The sequence below is a fragment of the Pelodiscus sinensis genome, chromosome 23 (assembly GCF_049634645.1).
Source record: "Pelodiscus sinensis isolate JC-2024 chromosome 23, ASM4963464v1, whole genome shotgun sequence".
In the NCBI taxonomy this organism is placed as follows: Eukaryota; Metazoa; Chordata; order Testudines; family Trionychidae; genus Pelodiscus; species Pelodiscus sinensis.
Window position 1 is genome coordinate 9,131,240 of NC_134733.1, and position 21,575 is coordinate 9,152,814.

Genomic DNA, 21,575 nt, shown 5'->3' on the forward strand with positions numbered 1-21,575 from the left:
TGATTTCACTAAGCTTAGCAATTCAAATACTGGCATTTTATACTATTTATAAAATGATCATCATACACATTGTGGGTCCTAGAATTAATTAACAAGATATTCATGTCTGGTAGAGTATTGCTCATGTAGAATCCTTTTCGCTCTTTATAGCCAACCTGGCTATGATCCTCCTTTCATGAGACAAACATGCTATCAGTTTGTGCCCCAGATGAAGGATTCTGTGTCTTCTCTTTGTATTCCAGATGTATCAGATCAATCCTTTGTCTTTATTCATAAAGAGGACACCACCTCCTCCCACCTCACCAGCTGTCTGTGTCTTCCTGTAGACTTCCAATCGCTTTATTTACATCTGGCTAATATGCAAATAAACAGGCATCATTGTGAGGCATACAGAAATGGTCAGGGTGTCATTACCTGCCTAAAAGAAGCATCAAATTATGTCACCTCCTGGTGACTTCCCTGAACTGCAAGACCTTAAGAACTAGGGTTGCCAGGTGTCCAGTTTTGAACTGGACAGTCCAGTATTTGAGCTTTCTGTTCGGGAAACAAATTGAGAAAATATAAATGTCCGGTATTTTCTAAATAGGATGTAATGTAGATTGTAATGTAATGTCAAGTGTGTCCAGTATTTTTGTTGAAACCATCTGGCAACCCTATTAAGAACATAATTTTCAGTATAGATACAAAACTACTTACATATTATTTGTACACACATTTTGTAATGATTCTGACTACCAGTAGGTTACTTGGCTCTTGGTAGAGAATTCATAAACCACCCTTTATTGATCTGCTATGCAGTTATCTGATCCATGGGCTCCCTTTACAGCCCTGTGCCTCTGCCACTTGGCATCAAGTGTCCCTGATCAGATGTTTATTTCTTGGATTGTTCCATAACATAATTGTGGTAAACAAGGAAGATGATTTCATAAGTACTTGTTGTGCCCTTTATCTGTGTTAAGGAAAATTAGAGAAGATAATTCTTGAATTACTTAGAAATTTTCCCCTTGAAAGAGCAAACTTGTTTTTTGAAAAAATAGTTGTGAAAAATGGTTCTTGGGATAGTCAGTCTGCATTTCTAGCAATTTGTAATTTCTGCATACACAGTGTCCTAATGAAGCACTCTAGGTGAATAATGTTTATTCACATATCCGGCTTTGTTGTTTAGTTAGTATCTGCTATTGCATTAGGATTCTGTAGAGAAGTTGTTAGGATTCTGTAGCTCTCTGGGATATTAGTATGGGTGGTCACTTCAATAAGGATGGTAGTATAATTTGCTGATGTAAGCAAATGACATATTCTTAATTCACCCTCTCCCCAGTAAAAGCAGAGTTGTGCTGTATGCATTCACTTTCTTAGAGGCTAAGTCTACATTATCACTTTACTTGCAGTTTTTTCTGGCTCAGAGGTGTGAAAAAACACCCCCTAAGTGTAGCGAGTTAAGCACTCGAAACCACCAGTGTAAATGGGCTCCCAGCACTTTTAGATACTCTCCTTGTGGAAGTGGTTTACATAAAATGCTGGGAGATCTCTCTCCTTGTGCTCCTGCTATGGCCATGCTGCTGCCTTAAAGAACTGCTATGGCTGCACTTTAAGGGTACGTCTATACTGTAGCACTATTTCAGGATACTATTATAAATCCTTATGGTAAACTATTTTCTTTTGCTATAAAAGTTATTTGAATGTGGCTTTTCAAAGTCAGTGAGAAGTGATTGAAACCATAGTATTTCTGAATTATGCTTGTGCAACTGCATTCATGCTGCAAATAAATGGGGTTGCATTGATTTAGCTGAGAACAAAATTTGGTCCATTGTTTGTATTGAATAGTATATGTGGTTACTTATTAAGAGTTCGTTTTGGAGGTGTGTAAATCTACTTCGTTATGAACCTGACCATTGTCAATGTTCTTGAACAATCATTTGTGAATTCCATTCGTACAGTGGAGGTGGAATTCAAACGGCAATGTTGAATGACGTTTAGATGCTAATCTCTTCGATTTACGTACTGATTTATATTTTAATACCTGCAAATACATGGAGGTTACGTGCTCTGTTACATGCTAGGACAGTTTTGAAGTTTTTGAAGCTGAAGTGTAGTGGTAGTATTAAGGGAAGAATTTCTGATAGGCCAAAGTAGATAATATCGTAAAATGGCATACAGTTATGTCCAGGGCTCGACAAATTATAGAAAACCCTACTCGCCGGACAAAAAAGGGACTCGCCACCCCACCACGTGACCCCCACCGTGCAGGTGCGCACCACCTGGAGAATGGGATGACCAGGATGGCATGTTTGCTTCTGTGACGGGGAGCACAGCGTTCTGACAGTGGTCTGTGACGCTTGCTCCCATGCGGCCGCCCAGCTGAGCGGCATGCAGGGGGGCAGAGTCCTGGGAAGCGGGGGCGGGGCCACACGCGGGCTTAGGGCAATACCAGAATGTGTCCCTGACGTCAGGGGGAGAGCACCGCGTTCAAAAGGGGGGAGCAGAGGAAAGCGGAAGAGAGGTGGGAAGAGACGGAGGAGAGTAATGCAGGGAGAAGGGAGAACAGAGGAGTGAGCTAGAAGACGGTGGTGGGCGGAGGAGTGAAGGGTGAGAACGGAGGAGAGCGGAGGGAGATGGGAGTCAGAGGAGATCAGAGAAGGCAGGAGGGAGACGGAGAGTGGAGCAGAGAGCAGAGCGGGGGGACAGAGGACGTGAAAGGAGAAGCGGAGGTAGGAAGCAGCCCAGAGCGGAGACACTAAGGAGCCCCGTCCTGGGCTGCTTCCTACCTCTGCTTCTCCTTTCACGTCCTCTGCCCCCACGCTCTGCTCTTTGCTCTGCTCCCTGTCTCCCTCCTGCCTTTTCTGACCTCCTCCGTCTCCCGTCTCCCTCCGCTCTCACCCTTCACTCCTCTGCCCACTACCGTCTTCTAGCTCACTCCTCTGTTCTGCCCTTTCCCTCCGTTACTCTCCTCTCCCTTCCTCCGTTGCTCTCCTTTTGAGTGCGGCACTCTCTTGCACCAGTGCCTCTCCTCCTGACATCAGGGACACACGCACACTCTGGCCCCGCCCTACGCCCGTGTGCGGCCCCGCATGCGGCCCCGCTTCCGGCTCCTGTTCCAGGACTCGGCTCCCCTGCACGCCGCTCAGCTGGGCGGCCGCATGGGAGCAAGCGGTGCAGTCCGCTGTCAGAATGCTGCGCTGCCCGTGCAGCACGGGGTTTGGCGCCATTGAAGTGCAGGGCGGGTCGCCCTCGCCGCCCCGTTACAGCTCGCCAGCTGCCAAAATCTACTTGCCACGGGCGAGTGGGCGAGCGGATTTGTCGAGCCCTGGTTATGTCCAAACTAGTTGACTCTGTACTATTTATTTTTAAAGAAAGTAATGAGAGATTAGGTAATTAAATAAAGATTAACATTTTTTTAAATGAGCAGTATTGAGAATATTTTCTGGTATGCAAACATCTTTAGGCTCTGATGTATTAGGAAGTAGCAGACCTTAAAAATTATATAATTCTAATTACCATCTTGCAATTGGTCATTCTAGAAGACATTTGTTAACCAGAGGTCAATATTTAAAACAAAAAAAAGGGGGGGGCATTAATGAAGTTCAGGTGTAAAGCCCTAGTGTGAAGCCCAACCTCATCCCGGATACAGGGAAGGAGAAAGGTTCTGAAATTCCAGTCACCATGCTCTATCCACTCAGGTTCCTTCTGCTTCTATATTTGTTTCAGGCTAGGTAGGTGTCCAAAAGTCATAGAATCTCCTATTATCCCTGTCTGCCTCTGCCGGCTGAAAGAGGCAAATTACCTCTTCTCTTCCTCTGTAGACTTCTAGCTGCTAGAGATTAGGAAGCATGGTGGTCTCTACCAGTTCCTGATCTCTTGGCTGTTTATGACAACAGGGGTTCCCTGTGATTCTACCCTGTCCATAGGTTTAGGATATCTTACTTTTGTAAATAGTTCTAGTACATGTGTTTGAAGTCATTCCAGACTTACTGCGGCACTATACTGTATTGTCATTTTTACTCTGCTGATGTTTGGGAATGCTGTAATAGTGACAGAGGCACTGAAATGGTCTTGCTGAACTCAAGAAACAGCACTTTTTTCACATTTGGCAAATCACAAATATAAGGGCTAGAAAGTTAAATATTATAAATGTCTAAAATAGGCAAAAATGACAAGTTGGTGCTTTCCCGCTTACTGTGTAAAGCTTTCTCAGCTCACTTACCGGTATGTGCATATTTGTGCCATATTTGTACATAAATAGGGGTGGAGGATGGAGAAGGCCAAGGAAGTTCTTAATGTCTTCAGAGGAAATGTCAAATAGTTGTAGCCATTGTGGGCTGCTACAGCCAGCAATACTTCAAAATTATGTACAATTCAGTAATCGCTAACAGAAAAAATGCACGTTTTCTATTTTTTTTCCTAATACATGTATTGAAGAAGACTGATAGGGCTAATACTGTAATCCTGAATGGAGAGTTTTTCAGACTGTTTAACTGACTGCTAAATTCTGCCAACCTATGTTTATATTTTTAAAAAAGGTTCTTCGTTATCACTTCATGATGATGAATATTTGTTTACTTAGTGTTCTGTTAGTGACATAGTTTAATATGTTCAACTTAATTAATATTTTGATACATTCTGTGTAATTCTTTTCCACCTTCATTGAATAACCTAATCTGAAGCGGGCTGTACCCACGAAAGCTGATACCATCTACATATTTTGTTAGTCTTTAAAGTGCTAGCACACTTTTTTTTTAAAGTTTATCCTGAACAGACTAATTCAGCTGCCCGTCTGAAGCTTCTAATCTGTTCGGGAGATGGATTCCCCTGGTTTTGTAATCCTGAGTATGAGGCTCTGTGAAGAATATATACCTTTTGAAGAACAGGAAATTGCCATATTTACCTGTAATAGGAGTTCTCTGAAGGTTGTCTCCTCTGTACATCCATATTTGCCCTCTTAGCTGCCCATGGGAGTTAGGTTTTTTGTTATTCCTTTCGTACAGGCAGTCCCCGGGTTACGTACAAGATAGGGACTGTAGGTTTGTTCTTAAGTTGAATCTGTATGTAAGTCGGAACTGGCGTCAGCCGCTGCTGAAACTGATCAGTTTCAACCACGGCTGAATCTGGATGCCAGTTCTGACTTACATACAGATTCAACTTAAGAAACCCAGGTGTCCCCAAGTCAGCTGCTGCTGAAACTGATCAGCGGCTGATTCCAGGAAGCCTGGGGCAGAGCAACTCTGCCTCCGGCTTCCTGTAGTCAGCTGCTGGTCAGTTTCAGCAGCGGCTGACTTGGGGACGCCTGGGGCAGAGCAGCTGGGGTGCTGCCGGGTTGGTCTGGAGCGGCGCTGCGGGACCAACCCGGCAGCCCCCAACTGCTCTACCCCAGGGGTAGGCAAGAAAAGCCTGGTCTGCTGGGGGGGGCACTAGCTGCACCCCCCCCCAGCAGACCAGGGAGACGGAGAGCAAAGCCTTGGAGCACGCCCGCAGCGGGACAGCCCACGCGCCCCGGGCTGTCCCGCTGCGGGCGTGCTCCAAGGCTTTGCTCCCTGTCTCCCTGCAGACCAGGGAGACAGAGAGCAAAGCCGCGGAGCATGCCCGCAGCGGGACAGCCCAAGCGCGCCCGGGCTGTCCCGCTGTGGGCGTGCTCCGCGGCTTTGCTCCTGTCCCCCTGGTCTGCTGGGGGGGGGGGGGGGTCCAGCAAAGCCGCTGGACCCCCCCAGCAGACCAGGGGGACAGGAGCAAAGCCGCCCAGGTGGCGGGAGTCCCGCTGCCTGGGCGGCTTTGCTCCGGGGCAAACGAGCAAAGCTGCCCAGGCAGCGGGACTCCCGCCGCCTGGGCGGCTTTGCTTGGGTGTCCCTGGTCTGCTGGGGGGGGGGGGGTCCAGCAGCTTTGCTGGACCCCCCCAGCAGACCAGGGAGACCGGGAGAAGCTTTTCTCGTCCCGGAGGACACGGGTGGCGACCCACCGCCCGTGAGCTCCGGGGCGAGAAAAGCCCCGTTCGTAAGTGCGGATCTGACATAAGTCGGATCCGCATAAGTCGGGGACTGCCTGTATTTAGAAAAGTTCTGTTGAAAAAGAACTGGCAGTTAATGGCTAATAGATGCTATATATATTTTTATATATATATATCCATCCCCCTGGGCATGAGGCATGTGTATGGACTGCCTCACTATAAGAGACTTTTAAACAATACAGTGCTAGCCTGCCATCTCTCAAGGTCATGAGCCCCTCAGAGCACAGATTTACAGAGGAGCCTTCCTTCAGAGACCTGCATTTACAGGTAAGTAATTTTCCCTGTAAAAGTGCTGATGAGCTAAAGTCTTCATTTCTATATAGACTAATACATTTAAATAAAAATATTGATTTGGCCCTGAGCCCTCAGCCCTCTTGTTGGTTGAATCACTTAAAATATTATTAGAACAGCCATTGGAAAATAGTTGCTGTACAGTTTCATGAAGCATTGCACAGAACAGAGAAAATGATTCTCTGTGCAAACCTGAAAATATTTACTGTGACATTTCTGCCTTTTAAATGAAACAACAAATCTAACATTGGGGTTTTATTTTAATTGTTCAGAATTCAATTGATGTTAACAGTGTATTAGTAAAATTGTCTGATTTCAGCAGATCTTGCTTATACTGTGTGTGTGGATATATCAACGTGTGCACACAGGTTCAAGATGCAGGTTGAATCTCTAAAATACTGGACTCACTGGTCCTGCAACATCCATGGTCCTGCTGGACCATGGATATTGCTGGGCCGTAGAGTCCCAGCTGGTCAGTTTCAGAAGTGCAGTGGGGAATGCAGCCCCAGCGGGACAGCGCAGTGGGGAGCACAGCACTGGCTAGCACCTGGGTGCGCATCCCTGGCTGGGGCTGGAGGCGGCAGGGTGGCTGGCCCCTGACCGGTCCTGGTGCAATGTGACTGAAGGGATGAATGGACTCAGTGAGGCAGGTAGTACAGAACATAGCCCCAGCTGGGAGCAGAACCCTACACCCTATGGGTAGGGAGCCTTGACCTCCCCTTGTCTGGCAAATTCTGAAGGTGCTGGACAAGGCAGGTTCAACTTGTACAAGAACTTTTAAGTAACTTTAGTGCTAAGAGTGCTAAGGTGCAGGATGGGCGCCTCTGCCTATTTTTTGTATGAAATGGAAAAAAAAAAGTGACAAAAAGTCAGCATATTAAACGACTGGAGAAGTATCTAGTGACTGCTGATGAGTCAAAATAAGTTTAAAACAACTGGATGGTACAGGCCTTTCTTTGATATATTAATGCTTAGTGTTGATTGACAGCTGTCCTGCATGAAAAGACAATTAACTGTCAAAACATGGTCTTACACATTGAATTTTAGCTCATTTCTTTATATAGTTGATTCCAAATATTTGTAACAATGTTCCCCAAAGCGTCTCCTAAATAATTTCTTTTTTCTTTTTTTTTTTTTTTTTGTGCCACCCGATTAATTGAATGTAATTGATATGTATAATGTACACAACATCCCAAAACTACTGATTGACGGTTTTGTTTGAAATAGAGATAACTAAGATTTTATACAATACATATAACAGTGATTAATGTGGTATAGTTATACTGGAGCAACAGTTATAATGTAAAATGTTGAAAATGCTGCTTATACTGATTGATTATACTATGTGCCTATTACTGAGAAGTGTTGTACTACTTTTAGTCTCAAACCCTATCTTAAGTATTGATCATTTCTGGTAAGAGCCCTCAGTTCACATGGTGTTCACCAAGGATGTTAAATTTAGATTAATCAACTAATCGAATAGTCGATGTAATTTGCATCACTAGTCAATAAGAGTGCCTCTGCCTTTGAAATGTAGCAAGAGCCCTGCCTGCTCTTGTCACATTTCAAAGGTGGAAGCTCCATGAGAGCGCCAGGCCACTGGGGGCTCAAACAGTCCCACGGGCTATGCTTTGGAAATGTACACGAGCCCAGGGAGGGCTCTTGTACATTTCAAAAGCAAAGTGCTGGTGGGAGCACAGGGCCAGCTGGGAACTGGTTGAGCCCCTGCTTACCCCTTGCTCCCTGAGGTGCTTTGCTTTTGAAATGTAGCAAGAGTCTGCATGATTGACAAGAGCCTGCTCTTGCTACATTTCAAAGGCAGAAGCACTGCCAGTTTCCCGCTGCGCCCCTACCTTTTCTCCCCACAGAGAAGGTGAGCGGGGGAAGAATTTTTTGGGTGCAGCCATGCACCTTAGTAGAAACTATGATTATAACCTAAGCATAAAACTCAGGACTGAAAAGCTAATTGTACTGCTATGACAGCTATTTGTAAATCCGTAACCAAAAGTAAAATGATATATTTTCTTTAGCAGTGTTTTTCATTTACACTGTCTCTACAATAATGATAGATGACTTCCGAGCCAGACATTTGAGGATGATCTAGTAGTCCTTTGTAAAACTCTTCTGCTGTTAGTAAAACTATTTTTCCTCAACATCAGCTGATGAGCTGCTGTTCACTTCTTCATAAGCACAGATTTCCGTGTATTTTAAGGCAATCAAGATAGCCTAAGAAGTGATGTTTCTGCAGTGCTTTGAGAGTAGTTATGTACAGGGCCTAACAAACGGCGGCGAAAACCGCTCGCCAGTCCTGTACTGCACATGCACAAGAGCTGCATTGCGCATGCGCGTGCCGCAAATGAACAGGACGTGCGGCTGAAATCTACTTGCCACGGGCGAGTAGATTGTATAGTTTGTCGAGCCCTAGTTATGTAAATGAAAGGCTAATTTAGTGGTGACAGAATTAATTTTAATACAGAGTCCGAGTGTCTACAATACCTCTAGTCCAGTGACTTTCTCAAGTTTATATTGTCTTTTAGGTACCTAAGTTACCTTCATCAGTTGTAATGTAGAACATTTCTGGCCGTATTGCTGATAGGGATATAAAGGGTTAACTGGTTACCAGGTGCAGTTTGGCTGGGCCCACTTGCATTGTGCCGCAGGCGGGGGGCTGCTCCTATCTGCTGGGCCCACTGCACCACGCGCCCCCCCCTCCATCCACAGGATCCTAGTTAACCAGTTAAACTTAATGTTTAACTGGTTAACTTTTTAAACAGGATTTTACATCCCTAATTGCTGATACTAATTTGAATTAATGAACAACAGTTGACAGCTTTCATAGTTATGCTGATTTTATGCTGGCACTGTATCATTTGTACAGATGAAAACAGTTGTTTGCAGAGCTTGCAGTATAACAAGACTCCTACGTGAGCTTTTTTAAAATAGTCAAAACTCAAAATAAAAATATTGAGCTTCCAAGTGAAGTTTTATATTAAAAACTGTCATATTAAACTTAAAATATGCTGCAGCTGAAGATTAAATCTTAACAGGCACTTGCTTGCCTTCCTCAATTAGCTTTTTTGGTCAGAGGTCAAATATTTAAAAAATGCACTTCACTACTAAATCACACATTTCGTCTTTTAAAAACCTGGTTAGTGTCCTTTGTCAAATAGTCAAGGAGAATAGACCACTGGATCAATATTTACTAATCTTTATATTCTCTGACTTGGGGCATGAATCTTTTTGTTTATGCTCATCTTGGCTAACAGCTTTGACACAATCTGAAGTAAAAGCCAAACACCTTTGAAAAGCCCCCTAAAACTTAAACTTCCTGTCTTTTTTATTTTATTTTTTAGGGTTGTCAGGTTCTAAATACATCATTTGTAGCACTTCCTATATATAAAGTATGCATTTTCCCTCTAAAGTGTTATTTTTAATGCTTAAACTTTGTTAAAATATTACCCTGCAGATGATATATCCATGGAATCGATGGATTTATTTTTTTTAAAATGAGTGAAAGTTGTGCGGCTATCATCCAGTTTGCAGACTTTGGAAAAATGTACACCTTTTTAAATCAAAAAACTGTTTAGCAGACTTAGAGTAACTCTAGCACCTCAATGGGAAGCTGCATAAATTTGTAATCATGCTCTGATCCTGCCATTGATGGAGTGTTGATAGATTCCTGGGCTCGCCATTAAAGTCTGTTGCAGGGTCAGGGCTTTTATACACCACTTTTAAATGTTCACAACTTTGAAAAGTTATGAACTAAGAACTGAGTGTAGCCATAGTAAAAGTGACGTTGCCCACTTCTGCCTAGACATTGCACCATGTTGAATATGCGGAATTACCTACAGTTTGAGATCTCTTCATAATAATTTGACTAAGCCACTTTGAATTGAGAAGTGAATGTTATATTGAACTGAATGGTCTTAAGAAAGTGTAAACTAAACTTCCCAAAAGGGTTTCCAAAAACCTTTTGATAGGGAAGGTGGTATTGTGACTAAAACAGTGGATTATGACTTAGGAGATATGGGTTCAGATCCCACTTCTGCTCTAGACTTTAGTTGTTACCTTCTTCTAATATTCTTTCCTTCGAAAGGGTGTTGTAAAAACTGTGAGCACCTATGCATACCTATGGATTTAGAATTGTTCGTTGTACATTTTGTTTCTACAGTGTAGAATATTTGAGTAACATTCTTGTTTAAGAGATTTTAGGCTAAAATAATGGATGTATCTTGTATTATGTACTAAAATTGATTTGTAATTTATGCTCTAGACCAGTTTTACCGGATTAATTTTTACACTTACATACTTAATGTTAGTTGAACAAGAATGAAAAACATACTTGAAAAATGAGTTGGATAATGGAAGAAATATACAAAGGCGCATAGAAAGAGTACAAAACTTTTGTTTTTTGCTGTTACTATTAATAACTATAATAGGAATATTAATCAGGTAACTCAGTGACATTAGTATACCTAGTTTAAGTACATATGAGATAAAATGTTTTTAGCTATATAACAGATGAATGTTCAGAATTTTAAATACAACACAATGCTGAAGTAAGTGGCAAATGGCTAAGCTACATTTGCTTGCTAAATATTGACCACAGACAAAATACATGCATCGAGTTGGTATCAAACATGAGCATAGAATAGCTGGAACAAAACAGAAGGATTCCCAAAGGAACAATTGGTTACGTTTACCACTACAGGCAGGAGATTTTTTTAAACATGATTTTAGAACTCTCTGCAAAAGTATAAACAAGTGTGATGGACAAAGAACCTGTAATGCCTTCATATAGAAGACACTTGTAATGTTGAGTCCCCAGCTGAAATGCCAAATTAAAATTTCACTTTTATTTTGTCACCAGTTTTTGTAGCATGTATGGGTTGATCATCTGTTGTGCTAAAATATTTGTCTTTAATCATGGTCATGGCCATTCTGTTTTTTGGCTTACAGAACACATCTGAATCTACAGGAGCAGCTGAGACCTTGGCTGATGTACCTGAACATGTGCTTAAAGGGCTTCCTGAGGAAGTGAGGCTTTTCCCATCTGCTGTTGACAAGACACGGCTTGGTAAGTGCTCTAACTGTGAAAAGATAATGGAGAAATTAGACAAAAATATCACATTTTGGCAGCAATGGAAAGTGAAGCATTAAAGTAACAAAATAAAGGTGCAGTCAGCATGAGCGTCCACATTCCTCAAAGGAAAACCAAATGGGAAGAAAATTAAATGTGTAAATGGTGGAGTGTTTGGGGTGGGATGTTAAAATAAAATGTGAATTATGAAAATGTTTAAGGACACATGCTGCAGTTGTGTAGCAGTGTGATTGTGTGTAATGGGAAAAAGCCTAAGATATGTTTTCTTAGTTTTATCAAATCAGAAGTGAAGTTTAATAGGTATCTAGTGTTGCACCAGTCAAACTTGCACTGATAAATTCTTCGCAATCTTGAGTTATGATTTGTCTTTCTTGAATCCCTGTTGTTTGTAAGCCCTTTTCCACAGTCACCTTATTGGATACCTTTTACTTATACAACTGTTTTTTACATAGTAACTCAGATAAGTTTTTCACTTGTATTGCGACAATTTGATTCCCAGATGGAGCATAAAGGTAAACTTCTGTTGAGCTTATGATCCACAGTGGACTGGCTAGCAGGATTTGCGTGAGAATGAGCTGTCATTCCACTTCTTCCACAATCCATGCTTGTCTGCACCGAATGAATGTCGGAATGTGAATCAAAGTTATTTTGAGCTTTCTGCATCTGGGCTTTATTAAGAAATATTGTTACATCCCTAGGCTGTTTCTCCTTCACTCCTGCTTGTTTGCTACTTTCACAGCTCAGTTTTTTTGCTGGTAGTTCTGTGCATCCATCTTCTTGTTGTTTGCATCCAAATCCTCATCTTTTTCTCTGATCATCACCCCAGCTCTTGGACTTCAGCCTGCAAGGGAGGACTCACTACAGCCCTGGAAAATACCACACAAGACTAACTTCCTTGTCCTAGATATTTCCATAATATGGCATAAAAATGCAGTCTCCTTGGATATTCAGCAGCAGTTACTATGAAGAAACAGTGTTTTGGGAGAGGACAAATTTGATAGAAATATTTCACCATATATTTGCCCTCATGCCTTTCAAAGAGGTGATGTTTTTATTGAGCTTTGATGGAGCTTGTTCTATAGCAATGGTGGGCAAAAACCAGTCAGACATGGATCACCAGGGTTAGCACCTGATAGGCCGTTGCTGCTTTATTTACCTGCCCCTCCACAGGTATGGCCTCTTGAAACTCCTATTGACCAAGAATAGAGATCTGTGCCAATAGAAGCCGTGGGAAGTCCCAATCTGTGCTGCTTCCCACAGCTCTCATTGGCTGGAAATGGTGATCCACGGAAAATGGGAACTTCAAACAGCCGAACCTGTGGAGGCGCAGGTCAATAAAGTGGTGGCAACCCACCAGGGCTAACCCTAGTGAACTGTGTCTGGCTTACTGCCACTCCGGTTCTATAGGGTAGGTAATTTTGTACAGAAAGGTAGCAGCTTGAGCGAGAATTTGAAATGTAATCCAAAACCAAAGACTTCAGTACCAGTTACACTGTAAGCTGTTTGGATCACGGACAGTGCCTTTCAATATTACCCTGATCCTAATAAAGACTACAAAGTGTGTTACAGCAGTATAAATAAAACTTTGGACTGATAAATAACCTGTTGATCTGTAATGTATTTGAGAGGACTTTTATAACTAATAGAAAAATACTAGAATCAATGTTGAAGACTCTTGATTTTCCAATCTAATACAAAGAAATACATTGCTGAAAATGTAAACAAGGTCTAATTAGAAAAAAGTGATGCTCTGAGTTAAGTTGGATGAGGGGAGCTTAGAAACTTTAATTGGTTAGGAAGGTTGTATAGCTCTAGATGTGTTACCTATATACATAAGAGTCCGTCTGTGTGACGGTCTGCAAGTCCATTTGTTCAAGAATACCTCCTAAATTACATTTACATTTCCTGCACTACATTTGCCTTTTTCCAGTCATCCAGGATTTCTCCCGACCTCCACGACTTTTCAAAGATAATGGCCAAAAGCTCCTCAATGACATTTGCCAATTCCCTCAATACCCTCAGATGCATTAAGTCCGGACCCATGGATTTACGTACATTTAGCTTTTCTAAATAGTTCCTAACCTGTTCTTTACCCACCAAGAGCTGTCCATCTTCATCCCATCTTGCATCACTTAGCGCATTAGTCCGGGAGCCCACCTTGTCCGCGAATACAGTGGCAAAGAAAGCATTGAGTACTTCAGCTTTCCCCACATCATCTGTCACTAGGTTACCTCCTTCATCCAGTAGGGGCAGCACACCCTCTCGGATCACCTTCTTCTTGTTAACATGCCTGTAGAAACCTTTCTTGTTATCCTTCACATCCTTAGCTAGTCGCAATTCCATTTGCGCTTTCGTCTTCCTGATAACCCCCCGGCATTCTCAAGCTATACCTTTAAACTCCTCCCTGGTCATTTGTCCAAGTTTCCACTTCTTGTAAGCTTCCTTTTTGTGCTTAAGTTCACCAAGGATTTCCCCTGTAAGCCAATCCGGTCTCCTACCATGTTTGCCTCTCTTGCTACGCGTCGGGATGGCTTCTTTCTGTGCCTTCAAGAAGACTTCCTGAAAATACTGCCAGTCCTGGACTCCTTTCTCCTTCATGTTAGCATCCCAAGGGATTCTGCACATCAGGTCTCTGAGGGAGTCAAAATCTGCTTTTTTAAGTCCAAGGTGTGTATTTTACTACTCTCTTGTCTTCCTTTGGTCAGGATCCTAAAAATCTACTATCTCATGATCACTGCTTCCCAGGTTGTCACCCACCTCCACTTCCCCTATTAGTTCCTCCCTGTTTGTGAGCAGAAGGTCAAGCTGCGCATAGCCCCTGGTCGGATCCTTCAGCACTTGTCAGAAGTTATCCCCAACATTCTCCAAAAACTTCCTGGATTGCCTGTGTACTGCCGTGTTGGTTTCCCAACAGATGTCAGGGTGATTAAAGTCCCCCACAAGAACCAGGGCCTGCGATCTGGAAGCTTCTCTCCGTTGTCCAAAGAAAGCCTCATCTACTTCATCCACCTGATTCAGTGGCCTGTAGCAGACACCAACCACAACATCACTACTGCTGTTTGCTCCTTTAAACTTAACCCATAGACTCTCAACAGGTTTTTCTCCCTCTTTATACTGGAGTTCAGAGCAATCATAGTGCTCTCTTACATATAGTGCAACTCCTCCTTTTCTCCCCTGCCTGTTCTTCTTGAACAGTCTATACCCTTCCATGACAGCGCTCCAGTCATGCGAGTCATCCCACCAAGTCTCTGTTATCCCAGTTAAATCATATTTCTTGGACTGGGCCGGGGCCTTTAGTTCTTCCTGTTCGTTGCCCAGACTTCTCGCATTAGTGTACAAACACCTCAGGTAACCAGCTGATCGCCCTATCTTCTCCATTTGAATCAAGGGTCCTCCTTTCTTGCTCATTCCTCTCTGCATTTCTTCCCAGTATCTGACTTTTCCACTCCCCTCAGGGTTTAGGTCACCGTCCCCCGACGAACCTAGTTTAAAGCCCTCCTCACTAGGTTTGCAAGCCTGCCTGCGAAGATGCTCCTTCTTCTCCTGGTTAGGTGGATCCCATCTCTTCCTAACAATCCTTGTGCCTGGAACAGTGTCCCATGGTCGAAGAAACCAAAGCCCTCTCTGCGACACCACCTGCACAACCACGCATTTACATCCTCAATTTGACGATCCCTGCCCAGTCCTTTCCCTTCAACAGGAAGGATGGACTAGAACACCTCTTGCGCTCCGAATTCTTGGATCCTTCTTCCCAGCGCTACATAATCCACAGTAACCCGCTCAAGGTCATTCTTGGCCGTATCATTAGCTCCCACGTGGAGAAGCAGGAAGGGGTTGCGATCCAAAGGTTTGATCAGTTTGGTAAGCCTCTCAGTCACATTCTGAATGCGAGATTCCAGGTCCGGACGGCAGATGGATGGCTCAGTCCCTCTTAGGGGAGGGAGTCCTCGACCACCACCACCGGTCGTTTTCTTTTTGGGGGGGTGGCCGTGGAACCTCCATCCCTAGGACTATGCATCCCATGCCTTCCAGTAGATGGTGTTCCCTTCCGGTTTCTTCCTTGTGAGGTCCCTTCCAAAGCATTCAGCACTGTAGAGCCTGTGGAGAGAGCCTGAAAGCGATTACTTACCTCTATAACATTGCGGGATTCCCATGATGGCCTTTTCCCCCTTCTAGAAGTTACATGCTGCCAGTTCTCTTCCTGGTCACATACTGCCCTCTCTGGCTCCTCCGCCTGCCATGCTTGAAGGATTAAACACTTCCTTCTATCAAGGAAGTCTTCATCCTCTCTGAGTGTAGGGTTGACACTTGGGCCTCCAGTCCTCTAATTTTTTCTTCCAAAATGCTGACCAGCTTGCACTTCGTGCAGATGAAATCTGTTCTTTCTTCTGGGAGGAAGACAAACATGGCACATGTTACCTGCACAACAACAGCAGACCTATCACCATCCATCGCTGCTGTCCTGGAGAAGGGATTTAAAAAGAAAGGCAAGAGAACCTCGCCCCCTTCCCAACTCCCTCTCTAAACTCCCTGTTAGCACTCACCTGTTCGCAAGCTCCTTGGTCACTGGCCCACTGCCTTATAAAGCCCTGGAGTGCCTGAAAGTCCCTCCTCCTACCAAGGCTTAGCCAATCAACAGAGGCTTCTAGAATTCAAACTTTAATTAGAAGCCAACAGCTTCCACCTGCCAATCACAGCACACACTCCATGAAGAGAAGGGGGAGGGCAAAGGGGAAGTGGAAAATAAAAGGGGGGGGGGAAAGAAGTACGATCCAGGGAACTATAGACTGGTCAGTCTTACCTCGGTTCCTGGAAAAATAATGGAAGGGATCCTTAAGGAATCCATTTTGAGACAGTTGGACGAGAGGTAGGTGATTAGGGATAGTCAGCATGGATTCACAAAGGGCAAGTCGTGCCTGACCAATCTGATTAGCTTCTATGATAAGGTAACTGGCTCTTTGGACGTGGAGAACTATCCTTCAGAGTGACCATTGGGGGCATCCGTACCACCAAGTGAGTGGCCAACAGGGCTGGGGCTCCACCATCTTGCCTGTCAGTACACCAGGCACATAGCCCCCTATTCCAAACCCTTTCCCTGAATCCCAGCTCTTGGCCACAGCACTGGGAGAGGGGGAGAGAAAAAAGGCTCCTGATAGCAGGAGGGTGCTAGGGGGAAATAGAAGGCTGGTGCCAGATGGGACTCCCCACCCTGAGCCCCTCCTCAGTGTTGCACTGCCCCCAACCCCACATCTCCAAGGCCCTGCCTCCTGCAGCTCCCACATTGCCAGCCCCCTGCCCTGAAGGACTCAGGCAATGCTGGGTAAATTTGCCAGTACTGAAAATGAGATACGTATTTTAAAAATACTTTTTGTAAAAGTATCAAATTCTCAAAGAAATCAAAATGTTTTATCTTGAAGACCAGGGGTGGCCAACCCAAGGCCCGCGAGCCGCAAGAAAAAAATTGTGGCTCCTGACATGGAACCCGGAACCGCTCAGGTCAGCCGCTCTCATGGCCGGGCCACTGTGAGCTGCATGTGTGCTTACGGCCCATGCCGTTCTGCTCAGAGCCCGCAGCGCACTACATAATATCCTGCATGTGCAGGCCGGGTCTCACACAGCGTCCCAGCCTGCACGTGCTAGCAGCTGGCTGCTGAGCGCAGGCAGTGGCAGGGGCTCTGGGACCCGGGCATAAGGTGAGTGTGGGAGGGGAGGGATCTGGTTCTAGTGGAGGGGAGGGGTGTGCATGGCACGCTGGCTGCTCAGCGCACATGCCCCAGCGCCTGAGGGGAGATGCATGGCTGTAGTGGCGGCTCCGCCTCCGGGACGTGAGGATTAGATTGGGAGGGGGAGGGAGATTGGTATAGAGAGGGGCCGGTACCTGGGGCGGGGGTGGGGAGAGATTGGGTTAGGGGGGTGTGGCCTGGCTCTGAGGAAGGGGAGGGGGATTGGGTTAGAGTGGGGGAGGGAGGGTGCCTGAGGGAGGAGAGGGGAGGGGAAGAGCAGACAGTGCGCTTCCTGAGACCTGGGATCCCCCCCCGTACTGGCCCCAGCTGTCTCTAACCCCTCCTTCTAGCCAGACCCCCCATGCGTACCCTACCCCACCACCCTGTCCCCTGACCTCACCAGCATAGGTGGGTCCACATTAGTGAGGCTTGGGGGGGTTTTGGAGCGGTTGTTTTTTTCATCTCACTTGTGTGGCCCTCACTGACTTTTCTGTGGATCAGTGACCCCTGACTCAAAACAGGTTCCCCGCCCCTCTCATAAATAAAGTGAACGCTGAAACATTTTGTGTTTGACATAGTATTTTATTTAAAAATGAAGCTGGGCCAATTAGCCCCCATCTGGATGCAGCATCATAACACTCTGCGCACACACACACACACCCCCCAGACCACAAACTTGAACCTATCAAATACTGTAACCCCTTGTCCTGAGCCTCTCAGATCCCCAAACTCCTGCTTCCCCCCCACCCCCGGTCTTCTGCCACAACTCTCCTGCAGCATCCACACACTGCAAATCTATGTCCTGAGCCCATCATACTCCGCCTCCCTGCCCTGAGCTTCTCATGCATCCTAGCCCAAACTCCTGCATCCTCACAGCCACAAGCCTGCGGCTTGCTCAGCATCCCAACCCTACATCTGACCACTCTGCAGCCTGGAGCCTCCTCCCTGAACCAGCATCTTCTCTTCTCTGCTTCCTCCTGCACCCAAATTCCCTCCCTGAGCTTGCACCTTTCACCCCTTTCCAGTGCTTTTTTTGTGAGCCACAATAGCAGTGGAGACCGTGTGAAGAGCCGGGGCAAAGTTGTGGAGCCAAAAAAAAGGGTAGGGCCACGAAGACCGGGGGAAAAGCCATGCCTCAGCATGGTGCCTCTGTTGTGGTGGAAAAAAAAAAAAACGCAGGCTTTTCCTCCGGTCTTCATGGCTCTACCCTTTTTTTTGGTTCAAAAACTTTGCCCTGGCTCTTCACGCTGTCTCCAGTACTATTGTGGCTCTTTGTCTGAAACGGGTTAGCCACCCCTGTTATAGACCAATAGGTATGTGCCTACCAGAAGTTCATTTTCTGTGAATGGAGCTTATCTTTTAATTCTGTTGAATTATGGATGGTTTTAAGAACTAATAGTGTTTGGAATAATTAGTTTTATATGTGTGTGTATATATACAATGAATTTTTACTTTCACTGAAAAGCTGTCAAATTATAAGGCCTTTTGAAAAGATCTAAGTTCTGCTAAGGTTTATGTTAAGGGCCAAACATAGATTTTTAACAAACCTTAATTACATTTTCCCTTTAGATATACTACTAAATACCACCTTAGAACTTCTGTATCCATTTTATTTGTGACTTCCATTATTGTTAGTAAGGCAGATGAAATTTTTATCCTAGGACAGTCTTCGGATAATTTAAAAAGTTCTTTGATAACAATGTCTCCCTATTTAATATCTGAAGTATGGATCTTTACTATATATTGGGGTCTCAGACTGCCAGCACGTGGGCCATCTCCAGCTAGACCTGTTACATAATCCAGACTGGGAGTCCTAGCTGGCAAGGAACAGGAACCTATCTGTTTTCGTTCCCCAAATCCCTCCCTCTGCCCTCATGGTGCTCTGTCCCTTGAGGATGCAGCTTCTGGGATTACAGAGGGGGCCTGTTATGGGGTGCAGCAGTGGTCTCTCACACACACACATCCATACTCCCCAAGGTAGCATAACTGATGGCTTCATTGGAGATTTCTAAGAACAGGTTAAGACAAATGTCTATCAGACAGATAAAACTTTGTCCTGCCATGAGTGCAGGGGACTAGCCTAGATAATATCTCAGTGTCCCTTCCAGTTCTATGAATGTAGTAGGGTATTGTGAATATGATCAGATAAACAGTAGGGATTGGAGAGGTCACCTATACCTTCCTGTATAAAGGCTGGGATAATGGATACAAAATAAAATGGGAAAATGCCTAAATTCAGTGTATGGCACTAAGTGGAGTGTTATCTTCCTTTCCCTTTTATCAGTTGTTCATTAGAAATACAGTGCACATTAGAAATATAGTGTAAATCCAAGGTTCACTCCACTGAGGTCAGTGTGGTTGCTTTGGATTTTCACGGGTATAATTGTATGCAGAATTTGACATATTTGAAACACAAACAGCATTTGGTTTTTATTGTGAACTTGTCTGCTACTGTAGAGTTGTTGCAGGGGTATTCAGTCATCTGAATAGTGTGCTTAACTAAGGGTACGTCTAGACTACAGGGTTTTGTCGATGGAAGTTTTGTCGACAGATACTGTCGACAAAACTTCTGTCAACATAGACACATTCAGTTCTGTCGACAAAGCAAGCTGCTTTGTCGACAAAACCCTGTAGTCTAGACACAACCCTACAGGCAATAACACCTTCTGTCGACAGAACTCTGTCGACAGAAGGTGTTATGCCTCGTAAAATGAGGTTTACCAGCGTCGACAAAACTGCTGAGTTCTGTCGACATTATGTCGACAGAACTCAGTGGTAGTGTAGACGCAGGTATAGTTTTGTCGACAAAAGTCCACTTTTGTTGACAACTCAGTAGTCTAGACACACCCTAAAACACTGCAGAAAAGGGTTTAAGTAGTTTTATAGAAACTTACCATAAAATCCTGCATACTGTAGTATGGGGATTCATTGCTTTTACCTGGTGACATGATTCAAAGGATTCAGAGCAAAAATTTTCAGAAAAATACTACTTTTCATCCTTCTGAAATAGATTACTTAATTCTGTCTGTTACTTATGAGATAGAGATAATAGAGGAGGAATCAGAACATCACCACTTTTGCTTCATTTCTTTCATAAGACCACCCCTTTTCCTGTTTACCATCCCAGCAGCTGATCAGTTAGGACATACCAGTTAGCAGTCTCCAGAGTTGAACTCTGGGGTGACACAGACGTTGTTCTTTCATGGGTGAGGAAACTGGTCTGGAATTCATTTGCCATTCTTTTTATTCAGCAGATCTTTTTTTGTAAATTCTCCCTGAAGTTAGTTGGCATGTATTTAATAATCTTACCAAATTTGAAGTGTTTAAGAAACCTACTTGTCAGAAATAAAGCCGATTAATTACAGTTACTGCTTTAATTTTTCAGGTGTCTGGGCAACTAAGTCAATTTTAAAAGGCAAAAAATTTGGACCATTTGTTGGTGACAAGAAAAAAAGATCCCAAGTTAAGAGCAATGTGTACATGTGGGAGGTAAGAATTATAGCTGGCTACTACCTTTTTCCAGTTGTTAAAGTGATAATTTTGTATTGGACATTTTAATTTTTTTCAGATGGTTTTATATATGCATGTAGCTATTGATCCTTGTCTATAATTATTTAAATCAGAACTATTTCCTTTATAGAAAATATACTTATTTGAACTCCAGATCAGTGTGTGCAATAGTTTGAAACTGCACAGTTAAAACCCAGCTATTGTCATTGATAAAGTATTAAGTGCATGTTTTGTAAACAACATGAAGTATGTTAAACATTGCTACTGGGCCCCAACTTCCTACAAAATGTTCTACTGTAAATCAGTAGAGCCCTACAAATCCATGGATATCCGCTTTATAGTCACATGTGTTGGCATCTGCTGCTATGGATACATATATTGGTAAACACTTGTGTAGTGTTCCCCATCATCTTATCTAGTTCTGCTCAGAAGAGATCTAGATCAACTAAATCAGTGCTTCCATCAATGCTATGGTTGTTGGAACCACAGTGGTGGGAAAGTTCCCAGAAATAGCCAATGTAGATGAGGTCTTATGACTATAAATAAAACCATTTTAACATATATCAAGGCAGTATGATCAGATTTATTTTGAAATGATATAAATACATGAAAAGGAGGAAGCATTTGTCACTGTAAATAAAATAGCATAACTACAAAATATTATGATTTTAGACAAACTTTTATTTTTTAAATGTACCTTTGATGTTTAATACTTTTTTCTAAGTAGTTGCAGCATACACAGCTAAAATGGGATACAACAATGTTACATGATGTTTTACTGTTCCAGTAATTATAATATTTATAATATTTGTACATGTGAAATTTATTATTTTAGAATTGAAGAACTGCTTTTATAAAAAATAAACAATGAAATCAAGCATAGTCTCTCAACTTGAAGGAAAAATATCAAAGTACTCCAGTCTTGTAAAAATCAGAATAACTTGATTTATTATGT

The 21,575-nt window shown here is 43.7% G+C and overlaps 1 protein-coding gene across 2 annotated transcripts in view; it reads left to right on the forward strand.

The window, feature by feature from the left end:
- Window positions 1–21,575, forward strand: part of PRDM2 (PR/SET domain 2) — a 117,922-nt gene that overhangs the window by 29,365 nt on the left and 66,982 nt on the right. For both annotated transcript variants that reach the window (XM_075906443.1, XM_075906442.1), the window contains 2 exons: window positions 11,246–11,363; window positions 20,496–20,599. In XM_075906443.1, coding sequence (XP_075762558.1) covers window positions 11,246–11,363; window positions 20,496–20,599 — 222 coding nt within the window. The remainder of the gene's footprint in view (window positions 1–11,245; window positions 11,364–20,495; window positions 20,600–21,575) is intronic.